Here is an 18,786-nt window from a genome sequence, read left to right on the forward strand (position 1 = left end):
TTTGTTTGCTTTGTGGGTTTGTGTTTACTTTTTAGTTTTGTTGTTGGTTTAGTTTGGTTTGGGTTTTACATTTCATGACAGGATGTCTCTATGTAGCCATGGCTGTCCTGAAACTCACTTTGTATACCAGATTGGCCATGAACTCAGAGATCTACCTGCTTCTGCCTCCAAGTGCTGGGATTAAAAGTGTGTGTCACCAGGCCCAGCTTTAGAACATTTTTATTTTATTTTATGAGCATAGAAGTTTTGCTTCGCGCATGTCTATGCATTGTTTACATGCCTAGTGCCTAAGGATGCCAGAAGAAAGTATAGGACCTCCCATAACTGGAATTACAGAGGGTTATGTCCCATTATATGGGTGCTGCAAACCGAACTGAGGCTTTCTGGAGGAATAGCTAACCCACCTCTCTTTCTCTCTCTCTTTTTTTTTTTTTTTTTTTTCAGCGCTGGGGACCGAACCCAGGGCCTTGCGCTTCCTAGGCAAGCGCTCTACCACTGAGCTAAATCCCCAACCCCCTTAACCCACCTCTCTTAACTCTTCACTTTTATTTTTAAATTATATGTTATGTGGCATGTGAGTGCAGGTACCTGCAAAGGGTCAGGAGATGACACTGGTTCCCCTTTGGCTGGAGTTATGTCTTGTGAACCATCTAACATGGGTGTCATAAACTGAATTCAGGTCCTTTGCAAGAGCAGTAAATGGTCGAGAGCCATCTCCCCAGCCCCAAGTTTTGTTTATTTGTTTCTTGGATTTTTGCTTGTTTGTTTTTAGACAAGGTCTTAAAACATAACTCTGATTAGCCTTAAACTTGCTACATGGACCAGGCTGGCCCCGAACTCCTAGAAATCAGAAAGCCTCTGCCCCCACAGAATTGGGATTAAAGGTCACCAGGCCTGCCCCCACTTCTTTAAAAAAAAAAAAAAAAGATTTGTTTATTCTTATTTATTTAAGTACACTGTAGCTGTCTTCAGACACACCAGAAGAGGGCATCAGACTTCATTACAGACGGTTGTGAGCCACCATGTGGTTGCTGGCAATTGAACTCAGGACCTCTGGAGAGCAGTCAGTCAGTGGTCTTAACCACTGAGCCATCTCTCCACCCCACCCCTCCCTTTTTGGACATACCTTCAAAGCTAGCTGCTTAGAAGCTGTCTGAGCCTATCTACGGTGTTCTTTTTCTTCATACTCACATTCTGTGTTCGTGTTTTAGAATATAATAGTTCAGCAGATGCCACTGTAATTGCATTTCCCTATAGCTAAATACTAACTGCTTTTAATGTTATAGGTCAAGATTACCCAACTACTTACTGTAACACAGGGCTGGCAAACCTGATTGTTTTTGCAGAGGATCACTCTTTCTTTCTTTCTTTTTTTTTTTTTCTCTCTTTTTTTTTTTTTCCCCCGGAGCTGGGGACCGAACCCAGGGCCTTGCACTTGCTAGGCAAGGGCTAGCGCTCTACCACTGAGCTAAATCCCCAACCCTAGAGGATCACTCTTGATTAGCTACTTCTAACTTCACAGAAATGAATTGTTGGCTCAGTAATTTTCTTTTTTCTTTTTCTTTCTTTTTCTTTTTTCTTTTTTTTTGGAGCTGGAACTGAACCCAGGGCTTTGCGCTTGCTAGGCAAGCGCTCTACCACTGAGCTAAATCCCCAACCCCAGTAATTTTCTTTTTGTTCCAGAGGTACTGATCACTAATGTTTTTAATCTCACAAGCTGAATTAATCCTTAAGTTTCATTTTGTTTTCAACAGTGCTGAGGATGGATCTGGGTCTTACTGTCATGTGTACTACCACAGAGCCAAATCCAACCTCTTAAGATCATACTCCTTAAGTTTCATTGTTATTAAATGGCAGAGTATTCTAAGTATTCGGTATTTTTACTAAAAAGACAAGCGCTATTGGAATTGGTAGAAATGAAGCATTGAAATATAAATAAAACCTAGTAATATTGTGAAATTTTACCACTTCATTTGCTCATGTGGTATCTATTAAAAAACCTGTATGCCAAGTAGTTTTCAGGGTATAATATTATATATGTTTAATAATATTTTATGCTATCTGAGGAAGCATTTTAAAAGTCAGGTTCTGTACACTTAGATATTATGTATTTATGTCAATAATAGCCCCAATAAATAAAATAAATATTTAAAAAATGTAAGATTCCTGGATTGGGGAAATGGCTCAGCAGATTAAGACATTCAACCTGATGACCTCAGTTTGGATCCTCAAAACTCAAATAAAAACTGCATGCAAAGGTGGAGAGATGACTCAATGGTTAAGGGTATGTAATGCAAGCTGGGGATTTAGCTCAGAGGTAGAGCTCTTGTGAGGGAGCTGAATTCCACCACCAGCACTCACAGCGGGTGGCTCACTCCCTGGAACTCTGCATGTAGAGGACTCTGGCCTCCTAGAGCACACGCTCTCAGTTGAGTAGAGCCACACACATACATATAATTAAATAAATAATTTAAAAATAAAAAGCTGGACACCGTGGTGCATATCTGCAATCCTAGCATTTCCTCTGTGAGGTATGAGGCAGAGGCAGGTTAATCCCCCTAAAGTTCACAGGCCTACTCATCTGGAGTGCACAGAACAGAGACAACAAAGGTAGAAAGAGAAGGCCAACACCAGTAGTCCTCTAACCTCTATACAAGCACCATGGCACAGGCACTGTCCCCCCATACACAAACACTACAGATGAAGAAGTAAATATGAAACCAACAAAGAAGGCTGGAGAGATGGCTCACAGGTCAAGAATACTTGCTGCTCTTGAGAAGACCTAGGTTTGAGTCCTAGGACCCACATGACAACTTGAAACAGTCCATAACTCCAGATCCAGAGCATAGGACACACTCTCCTCTGGCCTCTGTGGGCACATAATTGCTAAAGTCAGTGTCATGCAGTCTGACTCGAAAGCAGATTTAAATTTTCATAATTTTCTTGTTTTTAATATAAAAATATGTTGGAGTTTATATTTCAATGTTTCATTTCTACAAATTCTAATAGTGTTTGATTTTTAGTAACAATACTAAATCCTTAGAATACTCTGGCATTTAATAACAAAGAAACTTAAAAGGTTGAGACTTGGCTCTGTCAAGTGGAGTTAGGTTTGGTTTGAGGTTTTTCCTGCATACAGACCATGACATGGTTTCTAGATTTCCAATTAAGTGCAGTACAAGAATCCCTGTCCGGGAGGGAGGCCTACAGAAAGTCTCAGGGAGTTGTGTTTCCTTACTTGGGGGACAGAGGCAGTGGGTATCTGAGTGGAGGCCAGGTTGGTCTACATAGTGAACTTCAAGCCAAGCAAGACTATATAGTGAGAACTGGTTGGTAGGTGAGAGGGGGGGACTTCAACATGGGGGAACCTTGACACAGTAACCCACTGGGTCTGAGGCTGAGGGGACACTTTATGTAACAATAGAGTTTAAAATATAAATTTTAAAAAATCCTTTCTGATCTCTATAGTTCTACAAGATGTGAGAATATAAGTAATTTGCATATTGTGATACCTCTGTTTTATGCTTTGCCTATCCTCTAGTCAGTTGCTTAAATATTTATTCCTTGAGAGTCTTTCTTCTGCTTCAAATAGCATCTCCACGCCAGAACTCCCAAATCTAGCCACTGATTCAGCCCCTGATCTGCATCCAGACCTCTCAACTTTGGTTTTTTGTTTCCACAACTCAGATTATCATTTTTTTTTCTTTTTTCTTTTTTTTTTTTCGGAGTTGGGGACTGAACCCAGGGCCTTGCGCTTGCTAGGCAAGCACTCTACCACTGAGCTAAATCTCCAACCCCCGTGATTATCATCATTTTAAAAGCATGCTACACATTAATCATCAAGAACCCCGAGGAGAAATTTCAACAGTCACATAAAATTCAGAGAATTCATCTTACCAGTTTCAAAATAAATGAATCAATAGCAAACTCAAAAGCATATCACAAGAGAAATAAAATTCACTGTATTTCACTCTGGAAAGAATGAAAGAGTAGAGCTGATATTAAATAGACCTCCCGCCCCTTTGTAACTTTGACAGTGGTACTGGAGGAACTTCTTTCTGGCTTAAGATGGGACTTCTTGAATTAACTGCATTTGGGTGAAATGCACTTAAAGTAATAAGAAAAACAAATATCACTTTTTACCAAGGAGGAGGAAATATAATTGGTGGTATTCAAAAAAAAGGGGGGGGGGCATCCTGAAGGCCCTACCCATCCAAAATATAAATTTAAAAGCCCCTGTTCCTAGTGTTTCCCACTAGGCTTAGCCACCATTCTTCAGGCTGCCCCGGCAATTAAACTTTGGTCCTAGAGCTGACAACCCCGCCTACCTCAACTCCAGTCAGCCTCTATCATTGCAAACAGTTGGCTAAGCCTTTTCTTAACTTCAGGCTCACTTGGAACCTGACAGGATTTTGTGTGTACTCGGATGTGCTCAGCCAGTTTGGACTTATAAATGAAGCCCTTCCCACAGTCACTGCAGGCAAAGGGCCTCTCAGGCCTGTGGATACGCTGGTGCCTGAGCATGTGACCCCTTTCCCGGAAGTTTTTATCACATTCAGGGCAGTGGAAAGGTCTCTCGCCTGTGTGCAGGCCCTGGTGGCTGAGCAGCTGAGCCTTCAATCGGAAGCTCTTGTCACACTTGGGACACTGAAAAGGCTTCTCTCCTGTATGTGTCCTCATGTGTTCCACGAGTTTAGACTGTTTGGCAAAGCCCTTCCCACACTGGCAGGAGAACGGCATCTGTCCGCTGTGCAGCAGCTGGTGCATCTTCATGTCGGCCTTCACACGATAGCTCTTGCCACACTCTGGACACTGGAAGGGTCTTTCTCCTGTGTGTAGGCGCTGATGGCTAAGCAGCTGCCCCTTTAGGCGAAAGCTCCTGTCACACTCAGGACACTGGAAGGGCCTCTCTCCACTGTGGACACGGAAGTGCTCTGTGAGCTTAGATTGTCTTGTAAAGCCCTTGCCACATTCCCCGCAAGAGAATGGCCTCTCCTTGCTGTGGGTGCGTTGGTGGGCCTTCAGGATGCCCTTCAGGCGGAAACTCTTGTGGCACTCAGGACACTGAAAGGGCCTCTCTCCACTGTGCACGCTCAGATGCTCCCGGAGCTTACACTGATAGGCGAAGGCTCGGCCACACTCGCTGCAGGAGAAGGGCCTTGCTCCACCATGTTGTAGTTGGTGGGCCCTCAACCTGCTCTTCAAATGAAAGCGCAGCTCACACAGTGTGCATTGAAAGGGTTTTTCCTCTGTGTGAAGCCGCTGGTGCTTCAGCAGCTGTGCCTTTTGGCTAAAGTTCTTTCCACATTGGGCACACCAGAAAGATTTCTCCCCGCTGAGGATTCGGGTGTGTTCTGTGAGTCTGCAATGTCTGGTGAATCCCTGATTACATTTTCTACAGCAGAATGGTCTTTCTCTACTATGCACATGTTGGTGGACATTCTGTAAGCCTCTCAGGCAGAGGCACTTGTTGCTTTCTGGACACTGCAAGGATTTTTCTCCTGGGTGTTCCCTGCAGAGACCTGCCTGCTTAGACTGTGAGAGGAAGCAACTGCCACACTCTGAGCACGAGCAGGGTCTGTCTTCACCTAGGATGCAGTCACACTGCAGGTACTTCAGCTTGCTACCAGTGTGGCAGCAGTCCTCAGAGTCTAGACTGGGGCCTGGCTTCTGTCTTGAAGGCACACTGGTGTCTTCTTTCCAGAAGGCTGGCCTTTCTTGAACCTGCTCGCACGGGTGAACATTGCTATCTATTGGGAAGCTCGTGTCACATTTGGGGTGCTGAGAAGAGACTTGCTTGAGGTGGTGGCTACAAAGGAGATGCTCATGATGGAAGCACATTTTGCACTTAGGGCACTGGGGTGGTCTCTTCCTTAGATGGAGATCTAGATGTCTCACCAAGGACTGCTTCAGGCAGAAGCTCTTCCCACATTCAGGACATGAGACGTCCCGCTGCTGTTTAGCATCAGCCTGTCTGCTGAACTTCTTCCAGACCCTACATGACAGGCTCTTGGAGTGGCCCTTTTGTTGCTTCACTAAGTGATTCTTCTCCCAAGAGTTTTCCCCACAGACCGAACAAGAGTGCTGGGTACTCTGCCAAGAGGAAACTTTCTGCAAGCCAGGGAGAACCAGAGTTTTGTGACTTGAGAGCACTTTTCTTTGGGCAGCCTCACTGGAGCTCTGCACTGAAACCAAAGCCTCACCATGTTGGGTTTGTGCGTTTACAAGACTGATGCCTTGATCAGGTCTGAGGGAAACATCTTCCCTTTCTCCTAAAGCAAGTCCTAAGGAATGCTGACTCTCCAGAGGATGTATGGGAAATGGGAAATGGCATGTGACTTCTCTTGACTTCACAGCTTGCTGGCTACCTGAAAATAAAAACAAAAATTCAGTAAATCTTTTATGTAGGGCATGACTGAAAATCATCATCAGTAAAGTGATTCATAAACCAGTCAACCTGTGGTGGTCAGAGCATTCGGTTCCCAATCACTACAAAACCACAATATGTGCTCCAGCTTTCTGACCAAAGTGAGTTTGGTAACCATTTGCATAAACTAAACTGAGCAGGTATATGTTATAATAAAAGTAAAAAAAGATGAAAACGGGGCTGGAGAGATGGCTCAGCGGTTAAGAGCACCCGACTACTCTTCCAGAGGTCCTGAGTTCAATTCCCAGCAACCACATGGTGGCTCACAACCATCTGTAAAGAGATCTGATGCCCTCTTCTGGTGTATCTGAAGACAGCTACAGTGTACTTATATATAATTTAAAAAAAAAAAAAAAAAAAAAAAGAAAACGTCAGTCTCGAAGATGGGGTCTAATGGCTAGAAACGGACTTCTCAGGTATGAGTCCCACTTGGCCACAGTGGAAAACTTGCCACGCTAATTGCTTCTGGTTTAGGGCTCTTTATCCTGTAAAGAGCGGGAAATCGGGCAGAAGAGATAGGTGGTTTAAGAGTACTGACTGCTCTTGTAGAGGACCCAGGTTCTGTTTTTTGGCACCCACGTGATGGCTCTAATTCCAGGGGATTCAACTCCATCTCCTGGTTTTTTCAGGCACTGAATGTACAAAGAGGATATAAAGTCACTCAGGCATACACACCACATACACAACTACTAAAATAAACTGTTAGTGGTTTGTTTTTTTTCTTTTGAGACAGGGTTTCTCTATGTAACCCAGGCTAGCCTGGAACTCGATAAGTAGCCCGGGTAGATTCAAATTCGAGAGATCTGCCTGTCTCTGCTTCCCAAGGGCTGGAATTAAAACCATACACTACCATGCTTGGCCTAATAAAATAAATTTTAAAAATAAAAACAGGAAAACAAAAATGCATAAAGAGGGTTGTGAATAAATTAATGTGGTACCAGCCGTATTGTATCCTCCATAACTGCTGAACAGCATTACGACTGCAGGAATATAAATGTTCCATTTTATAAAACAGTCTCCTTAGAGTCACAATGTGAGGGTAGCAAAAATATCCTAACAGAGCCCTAACAAATACCATAATCTACCAATATAACAAATTTTATGACTTGACCAAGGAAGAGTCACCCTGAATGTGGATGGCATGATTTTATGGGAGGGGTCCCAGACTGTATAAATGAAAGTGGGGAGTATGGGGAGAAAACACCGAGCACAAGCATTCACCTGTCTCTGCATCCTGACTGTAAATACAATGCGGTCAGCCATCCAACATTCTTGCCACCATGGTCTTCCCAACACGATGGACTGCATCTTGCAAATAGTGAGTCAAAATAAACCCTCTATCTCTTAAGTTGCTTCTTGTCATGGATTTCGTCACAACGAGAAAAGTAACTAATACAGAAAACTGGAACCAAGGACTGCTATCACTGCTGGAGTAACCTGAGCACATGGCTCTTAGGCCACTGAAACTGGTTTATGGAAGGAATGTGTAAGAGTATTGCATTTCAGACAAGTGAAGTCACAGAATGACATTACCAGAGCTTAGCAGGCCATTCTGCTGAGAGTCTGGAAGACCAAAATGCCAACAAAAATACAGTCAGCACACAGAGGCTGTCGTAAATGTGATCTAGAGGAGACTAGCTACATCTCAAAGTTGGCAACGGAGCTTGGCAGTGTTATTCATGTAGTAATGGTTTCTACCAGCATGAATGATACAAGAGGGGTCATGAAGGCTTGCGGCACAGTTCTACACAGCTTCTGAGGTTAGGCAATGTGTGGCAGGGCCAGATTCCTGCAAGGAATCTCTGAAAGATCATGGTGTGAATCTGGGAAGATAAATTCTAGGTTGTAGTGCAAACCCAAGTAAGTGTAAGAGATGGAAAATTGCAGGAAGAAGCCAGAGCTGATCCAAGAAAGAGTCAATATGAACTATAGGGGCAGAGCTAGAGAAATGATGATGCTCAAAGCCAATGGAGCCCAGGTGACTCTTTCATACCCCTAGATGATAGATTTACCATTTGCCCTGCTAGATATGGTCTTGCTTTGCTCCTCTATTTTTTTGCTATACCCCCATTCCTCATTTTTGGAATAGGAATGACTATACTGTGCCATGCATATTGGTAGGATCTGACTTCTCTTTCGACATAGGGGCTCATAGCTGAAAGACTGCTTTGGTCACAAACCCAGCTTTGTTCTTTCTCATTCATTACAAACAACAGCTTCCATCAGTGTCCATTTCAGCACCATATACATTATTCCTTCCTAACGCTATGTTGTAGGTTCTTGTGTTTGCTGCATTGTATACACCAAGAGTTTAAATATTCTGCTCAAAGTCACTGTGATGCTTTAAATGAGAATGGCCCCATCGACTCATATGTTTAAATACTTGGTCCCCAGTTGGTAGAACTGTTTGGCAAGGATTAGGAGGTATGGCTTTATTGGAGGAGGTGTGTCCTGGTGGTGACCGTTGAGATTTCAAAAGTCCATACCATTCCCAGTTGGCTCTCTTTACCTCTGCTTGTGGACTGAGATGTAACGTCTCCATTACTACTCTAGTGCCAGGCTTGCCTGCCCTGGTACCACATTCCTTGCCATGATGGTCATGGACTCTAACCCTCTGCAACCATAAGTTTCCCCACTCCCCAAACAACAGTAGAAAAGAAACTATGACTGTCCCCTAGAAAAGGAGAGATCAGACTCAGGCTTCAGAGTTCATGTGCCTAATCACTATGCTTCACAGCCCTTCTCTAAAATGTATGTAACATGAAGCCTCAGGAAGAAATAGGAAAAAAAGTCAGAGAAGGGGGAAAAATCTGAATGTGATGTGTTTAGGTTAAGACCATAGTTTCTTTTTGCTCCTTTTTTCTCTCTTCTCCCTGCCCCTTCTTTCTCTCTGTCTCTCTCTGTCTCTGTGTCTCTCTCTGCCTCTGTCTCTATGTCTCTGTCTTTCTCTCTCTCTGAGACAGAATCTCATATAGTTCAGGCTGGACTGGAACTCACTGTGCCAGTGAAGATAACTCTGAGCGTCTCCCCAGTGCAGAGACTGCAGGTGTGCATCGCACCATCCATTAGGATGATGAGCTCTTAGTACTCACTCTCGGGTAACTGTTCCTCAGTGACTCGATGAACACACACATCATCTACAGAACAGCGAATTCCTCTGTCTACTTTCTGTCCTTCTCCCCAGCTGCCGAAGTTCTCTCTCCCAAGTTCCATCCAGGATATTAGTTCTGGTTTGGGCAGTCCATTATCTGTATAGAAAAGTCAGATAGGATAGTTTGGCTTGAGTGTTACAAAGCACATAATTTTTTAATTTCTCAAAATCTACTTATGGAGCAATATATGAGATGTCAACAAATAGACTCTAGGTTTTCATGAAGAGAAATACAACTAGCACCCCATCTGTCAGCACTTCCTGGCCTGTCTAGAAATTACACCAATTGTGACCATTTTTTGTAATCTCCATGTACAAAATGATTTTATATTTAATTCAGAAACAAAAGGGTAAATGCTTAAGTATTATTATTACTACTACTATGTAGATCAGGCTGGCCTCGAACTCACAAAGCTCTGCTCTTCCATGTTCTTCTAGAGGACCTGGGTTTAGTCCCCAGCACCCACACGGCAGCTCACAACTGTCTATAACTCCAGAGATGAAAATACTCAAGAACAAATAAAATTTTTTTAAAAAAAGATGATACAGAGAAACCCTGCCTCAAAAGAGAGAGAGAGAGAGAGAGAGAGAGAGAGAGAGAGAGATGCTAACTGTGTGTGTTATTAAGTTTATCAAGTCCACAAATTGTTTTTCAAAGTGGCAATTTACTACCTCACTTGCGTCATATGTTGGCCATATGGATGCTGTCAAATATTTTCCTATCTCTAACACAGTTTGGTATCTGACCATCTTCCATTCTCTAAAAACAAAACAAAACAAACAAACAGCAAGAGTAACAAAACCTGCCTCCCTTGCTTTTGGTCCTTTGTTCTGTGCTTCTAATAACCAGTTTAGAGACCTTGAGAAGTCATTCTGAGACTTCGAGTGGAACTGTTGAATATACAGATTGTTTTGAAACAAACTGACAGAGGCTTAAAGGGTCTACATAATTGACTGTATGACAGAGAGGAGGGACAATCTGAGGGGATCAATAAAAGCCCGAGTAAAGGAGAAAACAATTACAAATCAAAATCATAGCAGGTCATGGCCTAACCATAAAGCAAATCAAAATGAAACATGATTTTTAATAACTGAGGAGTATGATAAAAAATAATTCATTGAACTTGATGCTCTGGAGGCATATTTGGGGACAGCAAGGCTGACAATGTAGACTATATTTCTTTCTATATCGACAACTTTTACTGGTTCTGTGTAAAATAAAATTAATGTCATAGGTTACATGTTTTAGGAAAAATTCATAGACAGAGCCTGGGAAAGTTAACAATGATGAATGAATATGTTTCAGAAACTTTATAATATGAAGGCAGATACGCTGTTATGAGTAAACAGGAGATATGGAGGGAGTGTAGGAGAAGGAATTACCTTATTTTTAAATACTGAAGGAGTTAGGAGATAAAGAGTTAATGGAATATGCATGTTTTACTGTTATCCCTTAGAAGCTTGTTCTTTTTTTTTTTTCTTTTTTCTTTTTTTTTTGGAGCTGGGGACCGAACCCAGGGCCTTGCGCTTGCTAGGCAAGCGCCCTACCACTGAGCTAAATCCCCAACCCTCTTGTTCTTTTCCTAATGAGAGACAGAAAGGGAAATGGACTCAGATGGCAGGGGAGGTGGGAAGGGGCTGGGAGGAGTAGAGGGACGAGAAACTGTGATCAGGATATATGTGAAAAAAGAATCTATCTTCAATAAAAGGGGAAAAATAAAAAGGAAAAAATTAACAATACACTAAATTTAATTTCTTCAAATCCTTTTAAAATTAATCCAGGGGCTGAACAGATGACTCAGAGGTTAAGGTCGCTTGCTATTCCTTTAGAGGACCAGGTCCTTTTAGTTTCAAGTCCCAGCACTCACGTGACAACTCACACCATCTGTAATTTGAGTCCAGAGGGATCTAACGCCCTCTTCTTCCCTCTGTGTGCCGTATACATGTGGTACACAGACATACATGCAGGCACTTATACATTTATACACATAAAACCACTTATACACATAAAATATTAATAGGAAAATTTAAATTATTCTGGCACAAAAATAAAGTTAATAACACATGATCTAGACATTTAAATATATTATTTTAAATTATAAACCTATTTAATAGGCACACATAAAAAACTAGGAAGGTGAAAAATAAAAGAGGGATGGTATAAGTAAGACAATATTTCATATTAAGCGATCAGTACTACTAAACTTAACAAATAAAATAATGTGTTGCCGTTTTTTAGCACAGACGAAAACTACTTTACCAATGAAAACAGAAATGATTAAAAGCGTCTGACTTGGAGCTGGAGCAGTGTCTCAGTGGTTAAGAGCACTGGTTGGTCTTCCAGAGGATGACAGTTTAATTCCCAGTGTCCACACATGGCTCACAACCACCTGGAACTACAGTTCTGGAATGTAACACTCTCTTCTTGCCTCTTTGGGTTCTGGGCGTGCGTGTGATGCACAAACATACACACGGCAAAACACGCACACACATACATTTAAAAAATAAAAAAGCAAACCCAGAATCAAATGGGAGGCTTTCATCTTTTACTTTATGCTTCTCCCAATAGGCTCACTTCACGCATGCTTTTTCATGTGTGCACGCTGTGAGGGGCTATATGGCATGTACACAGAAGGCAAGGAACAGCCTGGGGTATTGGTTCTCAGGACACTGTCCACCTTTTAAATTTTGTGACGGGATCTGTCATTGATCTGAGACTTTGCCATGGAGGTCAGGTTCTGCCAGGGAGCCACCTGTCTTGACCTTTGACCCTGCCCATCATGGTATTACATAACAGATGAGAGCTGCTGCACTCATCTTTTTAGGTGTACTCTGGGTGTGCAAATTCAGGTCTTCATGCTGACAAGGTAAGTGCTTTACCTCTTACTTACCGAGTCATCTCTCTAGCTCCAGATTCATTTTAAAAATGCATTTGATAAGAAAAACGAGCCAGGTGTAAGCAAGAACATCCTTTTTGAGGCAGGGTCTCTTTGTAGCCTTGCGTGTCCTAGAATTCTCTATGTAGACCATGCTGGCCTGAAACTCACAAGATTCACTTGCCTCTGGCTCCCAAGTATTAGGATTAAAAAGTGTGCACCACTAGGACCCACAAATGTGTAGATGTGTAGCACAGGCTAGTCTCAAACTCATAATCCTCCTGCCTCTGCCTCATCAGTACATACCAGGGTGCACCACCACCACCACCACCACCACCACTGGCTGGTAAATACCTTTAACCCCAGCACTCAAGAAAAGCAGATCTTTATGAGATTAAGGCCAGGTTGGTCTCTATAGTGAGTTCTGGGACAGCTTCAGCTATACAGTGAGACCTTGTCTCACAAAAACTATGAAACAGCAACAGAAATCCAATAAACAAGAACTTTAAAGGGGCTGTAAGTACATGTCAGTGGTACAGCCCTTGGGTGGTACACGCAAAGACCTTGGTGTCATCTCTAGAATCACACACAAGAAGAGGAGGGAGGAAGGAAGAAGGAGGAGGAGGAGGAGAAAAAGGAAAAAGAAGGAGAAGAACTAAAGGAGTACCAGAGTCAGGTACTCTTAAACACCTCAGTGTACACTCTTCCAGAATCACACTACAGGGAAGACCATTTGCTTCTTGCAATCTTCTTTTTCTTTTTTCTTTTTTTTTTTTTTCAGAGCTGGGGACCGAACCCAGGGCCTTGTGCTTGCTAGGCAAGCGCTCTACCACTGAGCTAAATCCCCAACCCCTGCTTCTTGCAATCTTAACTCCACTAGAAAACTGCAAGGAAGCCAATCTCTAGGTTAAGGCACACGGGTACTTTATGGGCACAAGACAGGTGTGCTTCTCAGTGGAAAATCGGGCAATCTCAGAGTAAATTGTGATGTTTCAACATACATCTTGGCTACCTCTGACTATGATATTACATGTTACCTTAAATACTTTCCTGCAAGGTCTACCTCTAAGTAAAAGCAGGTAATGTGTATTAACAACAACAGCAAAGAGATTTAAAAAAGCCTTTCTGGGTTTGTATGGAAGCAATCTTGCTACTTAACAGGAGTATCAAAGTGACAGGGGCTCTCAGCAGATCCCGTTGCAAGACTCGCCACAGAAGTTGAAATCTCCTTACCTAGAGAGATGAGAGTCTCATAATTGGTTCTCATGACTTGCTTGTAAAGTTCCTTCTGCCATGTCTCTAGGTGCTGCCACTCTTGCTCAGAGAAATAAATGGCTACATCTTCAAAAGTCAGCGGTAACTGAAGTGAAAGACATCATACAGATACAGTCGTGATTGCTACAGAAGACCGCAGTTCCTTCTCATCAATAATTTGAGACCCAGGGAGTGGACAACTGTTTTTATTTTGTTTTGTTTTGTTTTTCCTTTTCTTTTTTATTTTCCGGAGCTGGGGACCGAACCCAGGGCCTTGCGCTTGCTAGGCAAGCGCTCTAAAACTGAGCTAAATCCCCAACCCCAGGACAATTGTTTTTAACTCAGCAGACTCTTGCAGAAGTGATTTGTGGGTTGGAGAGATGACTCAGCATACCCAGCTCCCACATAGCTCACAACCATTAGCGACTCTCCTCCTAGGGAACCTAATCCCTTTTTCTGCTCTCCAGAGACATTGCATGCGCATGACATACAGACACACATGCAGACAAAATGCCTATATGAATAAAATAAAAATGAAGAAAACGTTTAATTAAATAAGTAAATGAAGCAATTAGTCTCCCCCAAATCTAAGCTGAGACCCTGCTATCACCTTTACACTCATCTTTTACATGTCTCAAACTGAATATCTGTATGTATGGGTGGAATATTCACTACAAAAATGAAACCAAACCACTGCAAAACTCCATTCACTTAATACGTCATGGTCATTTATTCAGACCAATACAAGTGAGTAAACTTACACTGTGGTAAATTGCATTATTACATTATATTCCACAAGGGACAGAAACACCCCCCCAGTGGGCCATATACATATACTGCTTGTTTCCTCTCTGTAAATTTTATTTATTTATTTATTTATTTATTTATTTATTTATTTATTTATTATTCATTCATTCTAAGGCAGGCTCTCACCTGCTTAGGACTGGCCTCCCTGTCTCTCCAGTGCTGGGATTAAATACATGTGCTGCCATGTTTGGCTCCCTTCATTACAGACAATGCTCTGAGGTGTTTCTTTGTATATCAGCCCTTTTACTGTTGTAGAGTCTGAACTCCAGTGTTACTAAATCAAAGGATATAAATAAACAACCTGAGTTTTATTTCGTGCATGTGTGTGTGTGTGTGTGTGTGTGTGTGTGTGTGTGTATAGGGAGGGTTCTCTATGTGAGACTGAACCCAGGACCTTGCACCTTGCACAGGCTAGGCAAGTTCTCAACCCTTGAGTGACGTCCTAGCTCAAAACTGTTTAGTATTTGTGTTTATCATGGCTGACTAGAGAAGCAGATACTTCCTGATTCTCATAACACAGCTATGCAAATTATATGTTAGTCGAAAGACTCTCTTTATAGGACTGTAACCCCACATTTGATGACCTTTTAACAAGCTTAGCTTTGCTATTGGTATGCCTGCTTTCGGTGGCTATTAAAGTATGCATTGTTTCAATTTCTAAGTTTATATTCATCTTTTTGTTAAAGTCAAGATGGTCTTTAGAGTTGAATTTAAAAAGTCTATTGATTCACTGACATTTATATAAGAAAGCCAATATTTTAAGTTAATGCAAGTTATTTGTATTATAACATTTACTTTAAACCAACGATTTTGTCCTGGGTGTAGTTACATAGGCCTTTCTTTATTCTGAGCATTCAGGAGGCAGCAGCAGATCAACTTCTGGATTCTAGGCCAGCCTGGTCCACAAAATGAGTTCCAGGACAGCCAGGACGGTGTAGAGAGATCCTGTCTCAAACAACAAAGAACAAAACCCACTAATTTCTGATATATTAAGGAAAACAAAACAGAATTTTATATCTGCTTACATGCAGTGTTTTTCTATGAGAAATACTAGGTTAATGGTTTTCATTCAGGGCAATTAACACTCCTTAGGATCAGGAGGAGTGCTACTGGCATCTAGTGGTTATCAGCTAAGAAAGCACAACCTAAGCCCCACACAGAGAAGTAGCCACTCTTCTATACCAGAGTGTGTTCACACACCCCAACTTTCCCCCACTAAAGTGCTAACGTATGTATTCTGGTGGATCAGATAGAAATATCAAAGAAAAACTGTAAAGCTGTAATTGGTTTTGGTTTTTGAAACAAGGTCTCAATTTCCAGGGTTGACTGGCCTAAAACTTGCAGCAATCCTCCTGCTTCTGCTTCCCCAGTACTAGGTCCAGCTTCCAAGTGTTTCCTTTAGGAGTAGAGTGAAAGTTTCCCCCTTTCCTACCTTAAAAACAAAACAAAACAAAACACAAAACCCTACGCTGAAGTCATTAAAATTTGTAGTAAGAATGAACCTTCAACATTTGAAATGTAAATAAAGAAAAGATCCAACTTAAAAAAAAAAATGAGCCTTCAACCTGTGAAATTGTGATGACGACGACAACAACAACAGATTCGTGCGCATTTTGCTGTCATAATTTAAACTGCAAGGGTCCCACAGCAATAGTGTACTGGCACATGCCTAAGATACTAAAGTATTACATTAGAGCATACATCCACATAGCAGGAGAGTTGGACAACATATCCTCTTAATTAGGAAGAAGTATTGCAACCGAGCCTTATTATCTATCTTTTAAAAATTCACAAATATCTGTCATTTCGTGAAACGGAAAGTGATTTTATGTATTAATTGGAAGAATATTTTATTACGCTTATTTTTCCATCTATAGGTATGGCCACCTTCCATTTACTCAAAATTCTGTTTATAAATGTGCTACCTATCTTTTACATACTTAATCCTGAAAACCTGTACATTTGTTGAGAATGTACAAGGTGTTTTATCTCAGCCTTACTTAATAACCAAGAATGCTTAATAGAGCAATAGTAACACCATAATAAAAACCCATCATACCCTTTAAATCCTGATTTCAACAAAACATTAAATAATCAAACAGTACGTGCTCCGAGCAGATTTTACTACCCATTTCTACCCTCCTAGTGTGAGATCCTCTCTCACACACTCAACGCGAACGCAATGGGCGGCAGTCTGCGTGCGGTCAAATTATGACACTGTAAACCCGCAGGACACCACTGTAAACGTGCGGAAACCCACCCCCGAAGGCGTTTGCTCTGCTGGTGAGAAAAGGCTACGAAGCCGCTGCGACGGTGGCGCAGACAAACGCCGCGCAGAGGAGGCTTTGTTGGGAAAGGGGGGAATCCCCGCCGCCCCCGCCCTACCCCTGCCTAAGCTCTGTCCGCTCCGAGCCCTTACCGGAGCGGGTCCGGCCATGGCCAGCGCGGACGCGCCTAGCCTGAGCTTTGTCCCCGGCGACGCCCACGTTCCCCGGCGACAAAGGAGGTACCCGCTTCGCCGCGACCCCAGGTCGTCACTCCCACTCGCCCCAAACCCACCTCCCAAGAACGCGGCCGTCGCCCCGTCCTACAGCGCCCCCTGCGGGCAGGAGGAGCAGCACAGCTCAGCATCGGAGCCTCCAGTGGCCACAGCCCACTTTTCTTTACAGTGACAAAGAGAACACAGAGTAGAGAGAAGGCTGAGACCTCCAGAACGGCTTAGAGACAAGCACTGGGCGCACAGGGTCCATCTTTGCAATGGGCTCTGGAGTCAAGACGGGGAGATGAGCACTAAGACTGACAAGAAAATGACCAGAAAAGGGGCCTCCCCTCGGAACAGGTTACCACTAAGGGATACACCTGGCAGGGCCAGAGGTACTTTTTCACAAATCCTGTCCATCCATGTTGAGAGCACTCCACTGACCTGAGCATGTGTGTAGTTCCTTCCCTTGACTGGAGAAGCCCTAGGAAATAAGGGCAACCACTTCAGGCTTCTGCTGCAGGGCACAGGTGTGAATGAGGACAGAGCACCCATAGCATCTAAGCCTTGGATTCTAAGGGAAATACACAAAGGGATAGAGAAAGATACAGAAGGGACGTGGGAGAAATGGAAGCCCAGGAAGAGAGTAAGACACAGAAAAGTAAGAAATGGAGAAGCAAAAATAGAGGACAGCTAATATCTCCAGATAATTAACTTCAAATTGTTTCCTGATGTGTTATGGGTCTGGCTCAAGTATCATAAAGAAAAGGCATTGGCAGAGAGTAAATAGAGAAATTAAATACTCCCTGAGTAGTTATGTCGGAGTATAAACGTACCTATTTGGCATAGAATAATGACATGAACATATAATACATACCAATTGAATGGTTTCTTTTAGAAAATATCGTACGGGGGACTGGTGAGTTAGCTCTGTAGGCAAAACACTTGCTGCTATGGCCTGACACTTCAATTTGATTCCAGGGATCAGTGTAGAAATGAAAGAAGAAAAACCATTCTATAATGTGTTCTCTCTGATTCCCACAAGTCATCACCCTCCAGCACACCCCCCACCCAAAGCACACCATTACAATGAATTTAAATGTATAGTAAAACTGACTTTTTTTTCCTTCTTGAGGCATGATGTCACCATGTAGCTCTGGCTGTTCTTAACGATGTATTCCAGGCTGGCCTTAAATTTCAACATCCACCTGCCTCTGCCTCCCTGGTGCTATTAAAGGCATGCGCTACCACTTGTTTGTTTTTATTTTTAAAGATTTTATGGATAGGGTTTATGCCTGTAAGTATGTCTGCATACTGTTGGGATTCAGGAAATTGCCACATAAATCATACACACACCAATTTCAGTTAAGCAAGAATAGTTTATTGAATGCACACCATGATACTGGATGGTGGCCAGGACCACAAGAAGGAAAAACCTAATTGTGGTATCAGTCTGCTCTCAGGGTAGACTTTTTATAGGAAAAAAACAGGTTCAAAAGCTTAAAGGGCAAGGAAGGGAGCAGTTGGCTTACCAGGAAAAGTATTATCAGCTAATCTTTAAGCTGATTGATCCTGAGTAAGGTTAGAGGGTGGTGGGATGGGGGTGAACAGAGTAATTTCAGAATATTGAGATAACATACATTATAATGTTATATTATACTACGTTATATTATAATCATAACTTTTTGGTTTATTAGTAGCATCCTTCAGTGTTAGCCACAAAACCCACAGTGAGCTCATATGTAGGTAACGGGAAGGGCTACCTGGTGGTTGGCTCTGACTCAAGCTATTT

General features: G+C 42.4%; 1 protein-coding gene and 1 long non-coding RNA gene across 5 annotated transcripts; one reads left to right on the forward strand and one right to left on the reverse strand.

Annotated features, from left to right (window-relative positions):
- Window positions 1-1,356: 1,356 nt before the first annotated feature.
- Window positions 1,357-17,072, reverse strand: Zfp786 (zinc finger protein 786). Of its 3 annotated transcripts, XM_006236413.5 has the most exons (5): window positions 16,935-17,072; window positions 15,311-15,460; window positions 13,688-13,814; window positions 9,520-9,675; window positions 1,357-6,368 (listed from the first exon to the last, which is right to left on the reverse strand). In XM_006236413.5, the coding sequence occupies exons 3-5, from the start codon at window positions 13,719-13,721 to the stop codon at window positions 4,330-4,332; spliced, it is 2,229 nt and encodes a 742-aa protein (XP_006236475.1). In that variant the 5' UTR covers window positions 13,722-13,814; window positions 15,311-15,460; window positions 16,935-17,072; the 3' UTR covers window positions 1,357-4,329. The 3 variants fall into 3 exon arrangements, with proteins under 3 accessions (XP_006236475.1, XP_006236476.1, NP_001121066.1); XM_006236414.5 differs by lacking the exons at window positions 15,311-15,460; window positions 16,935-17,072 and adding an exon at window positions 16,575-16,892; NM_001127594.1 differs by lacking the exon at window positions 15,311-15,460 and having other exon boundaries at window positions 3,940-6,368; window positions 16,935-16,986.
- Window positions 16,795-18,244, forward strand: LOC134486577 (uncharacterized). Of its 2 annotated transcripts, XR_010065791.1 has the most exons (3): window positions 16,795-17,021; window positions 17,185-17,389; window positions 18,130-18,244. It is a non-coding gene; the product is annotated as an uncharacterized LOC134486577 (long non-coding RNA). The 2 variants fall into 2 exon arrangements; XR_010065792.1 differs by lacking the exon at window positions 16,795-17,021 and having other exon boundaries at window positions 17,073-17,389.
- The last annotated feature ends 542 nt before the right edge of the window (window positions 18,245-18,786 follow it).

This window comes from Rattus norvegicus, chromosome 4 (assembly GCF_036323735.1).
Source record: "Rattus norvegicus strain BN/NHsdMcwi chromosome 4, GRCr8, whole genome shotgun sequence".
NCBI lineage: Eukaryota > Metazoa > Chordata > Mammalia > Rodentia > Muridae > Rattus > Rattus norvegicus.

What these genes read in the sequence shown, in the direction of transcription:
- Zfp786 (NM_001127594.1), bottom strand. An exon ending in TGAGACTCTCATCTCTCTAG is followed by an intron (nt 9,676 to 13,687) that starts GTAAGGAGATTT and finishes TTTTCTATACAG; the next exon opens with ATAATGGACTGCCCAAACCA. An exon ending in TGAGGAACAGTTACCCGAGA is followed by an intron (nt 6,369 to 9,519) that starts GTGAGTACTAAG and finishes TTTTATTTTCAG; the next exon opens with GTAGCCAGCAAGCTGTGAAG.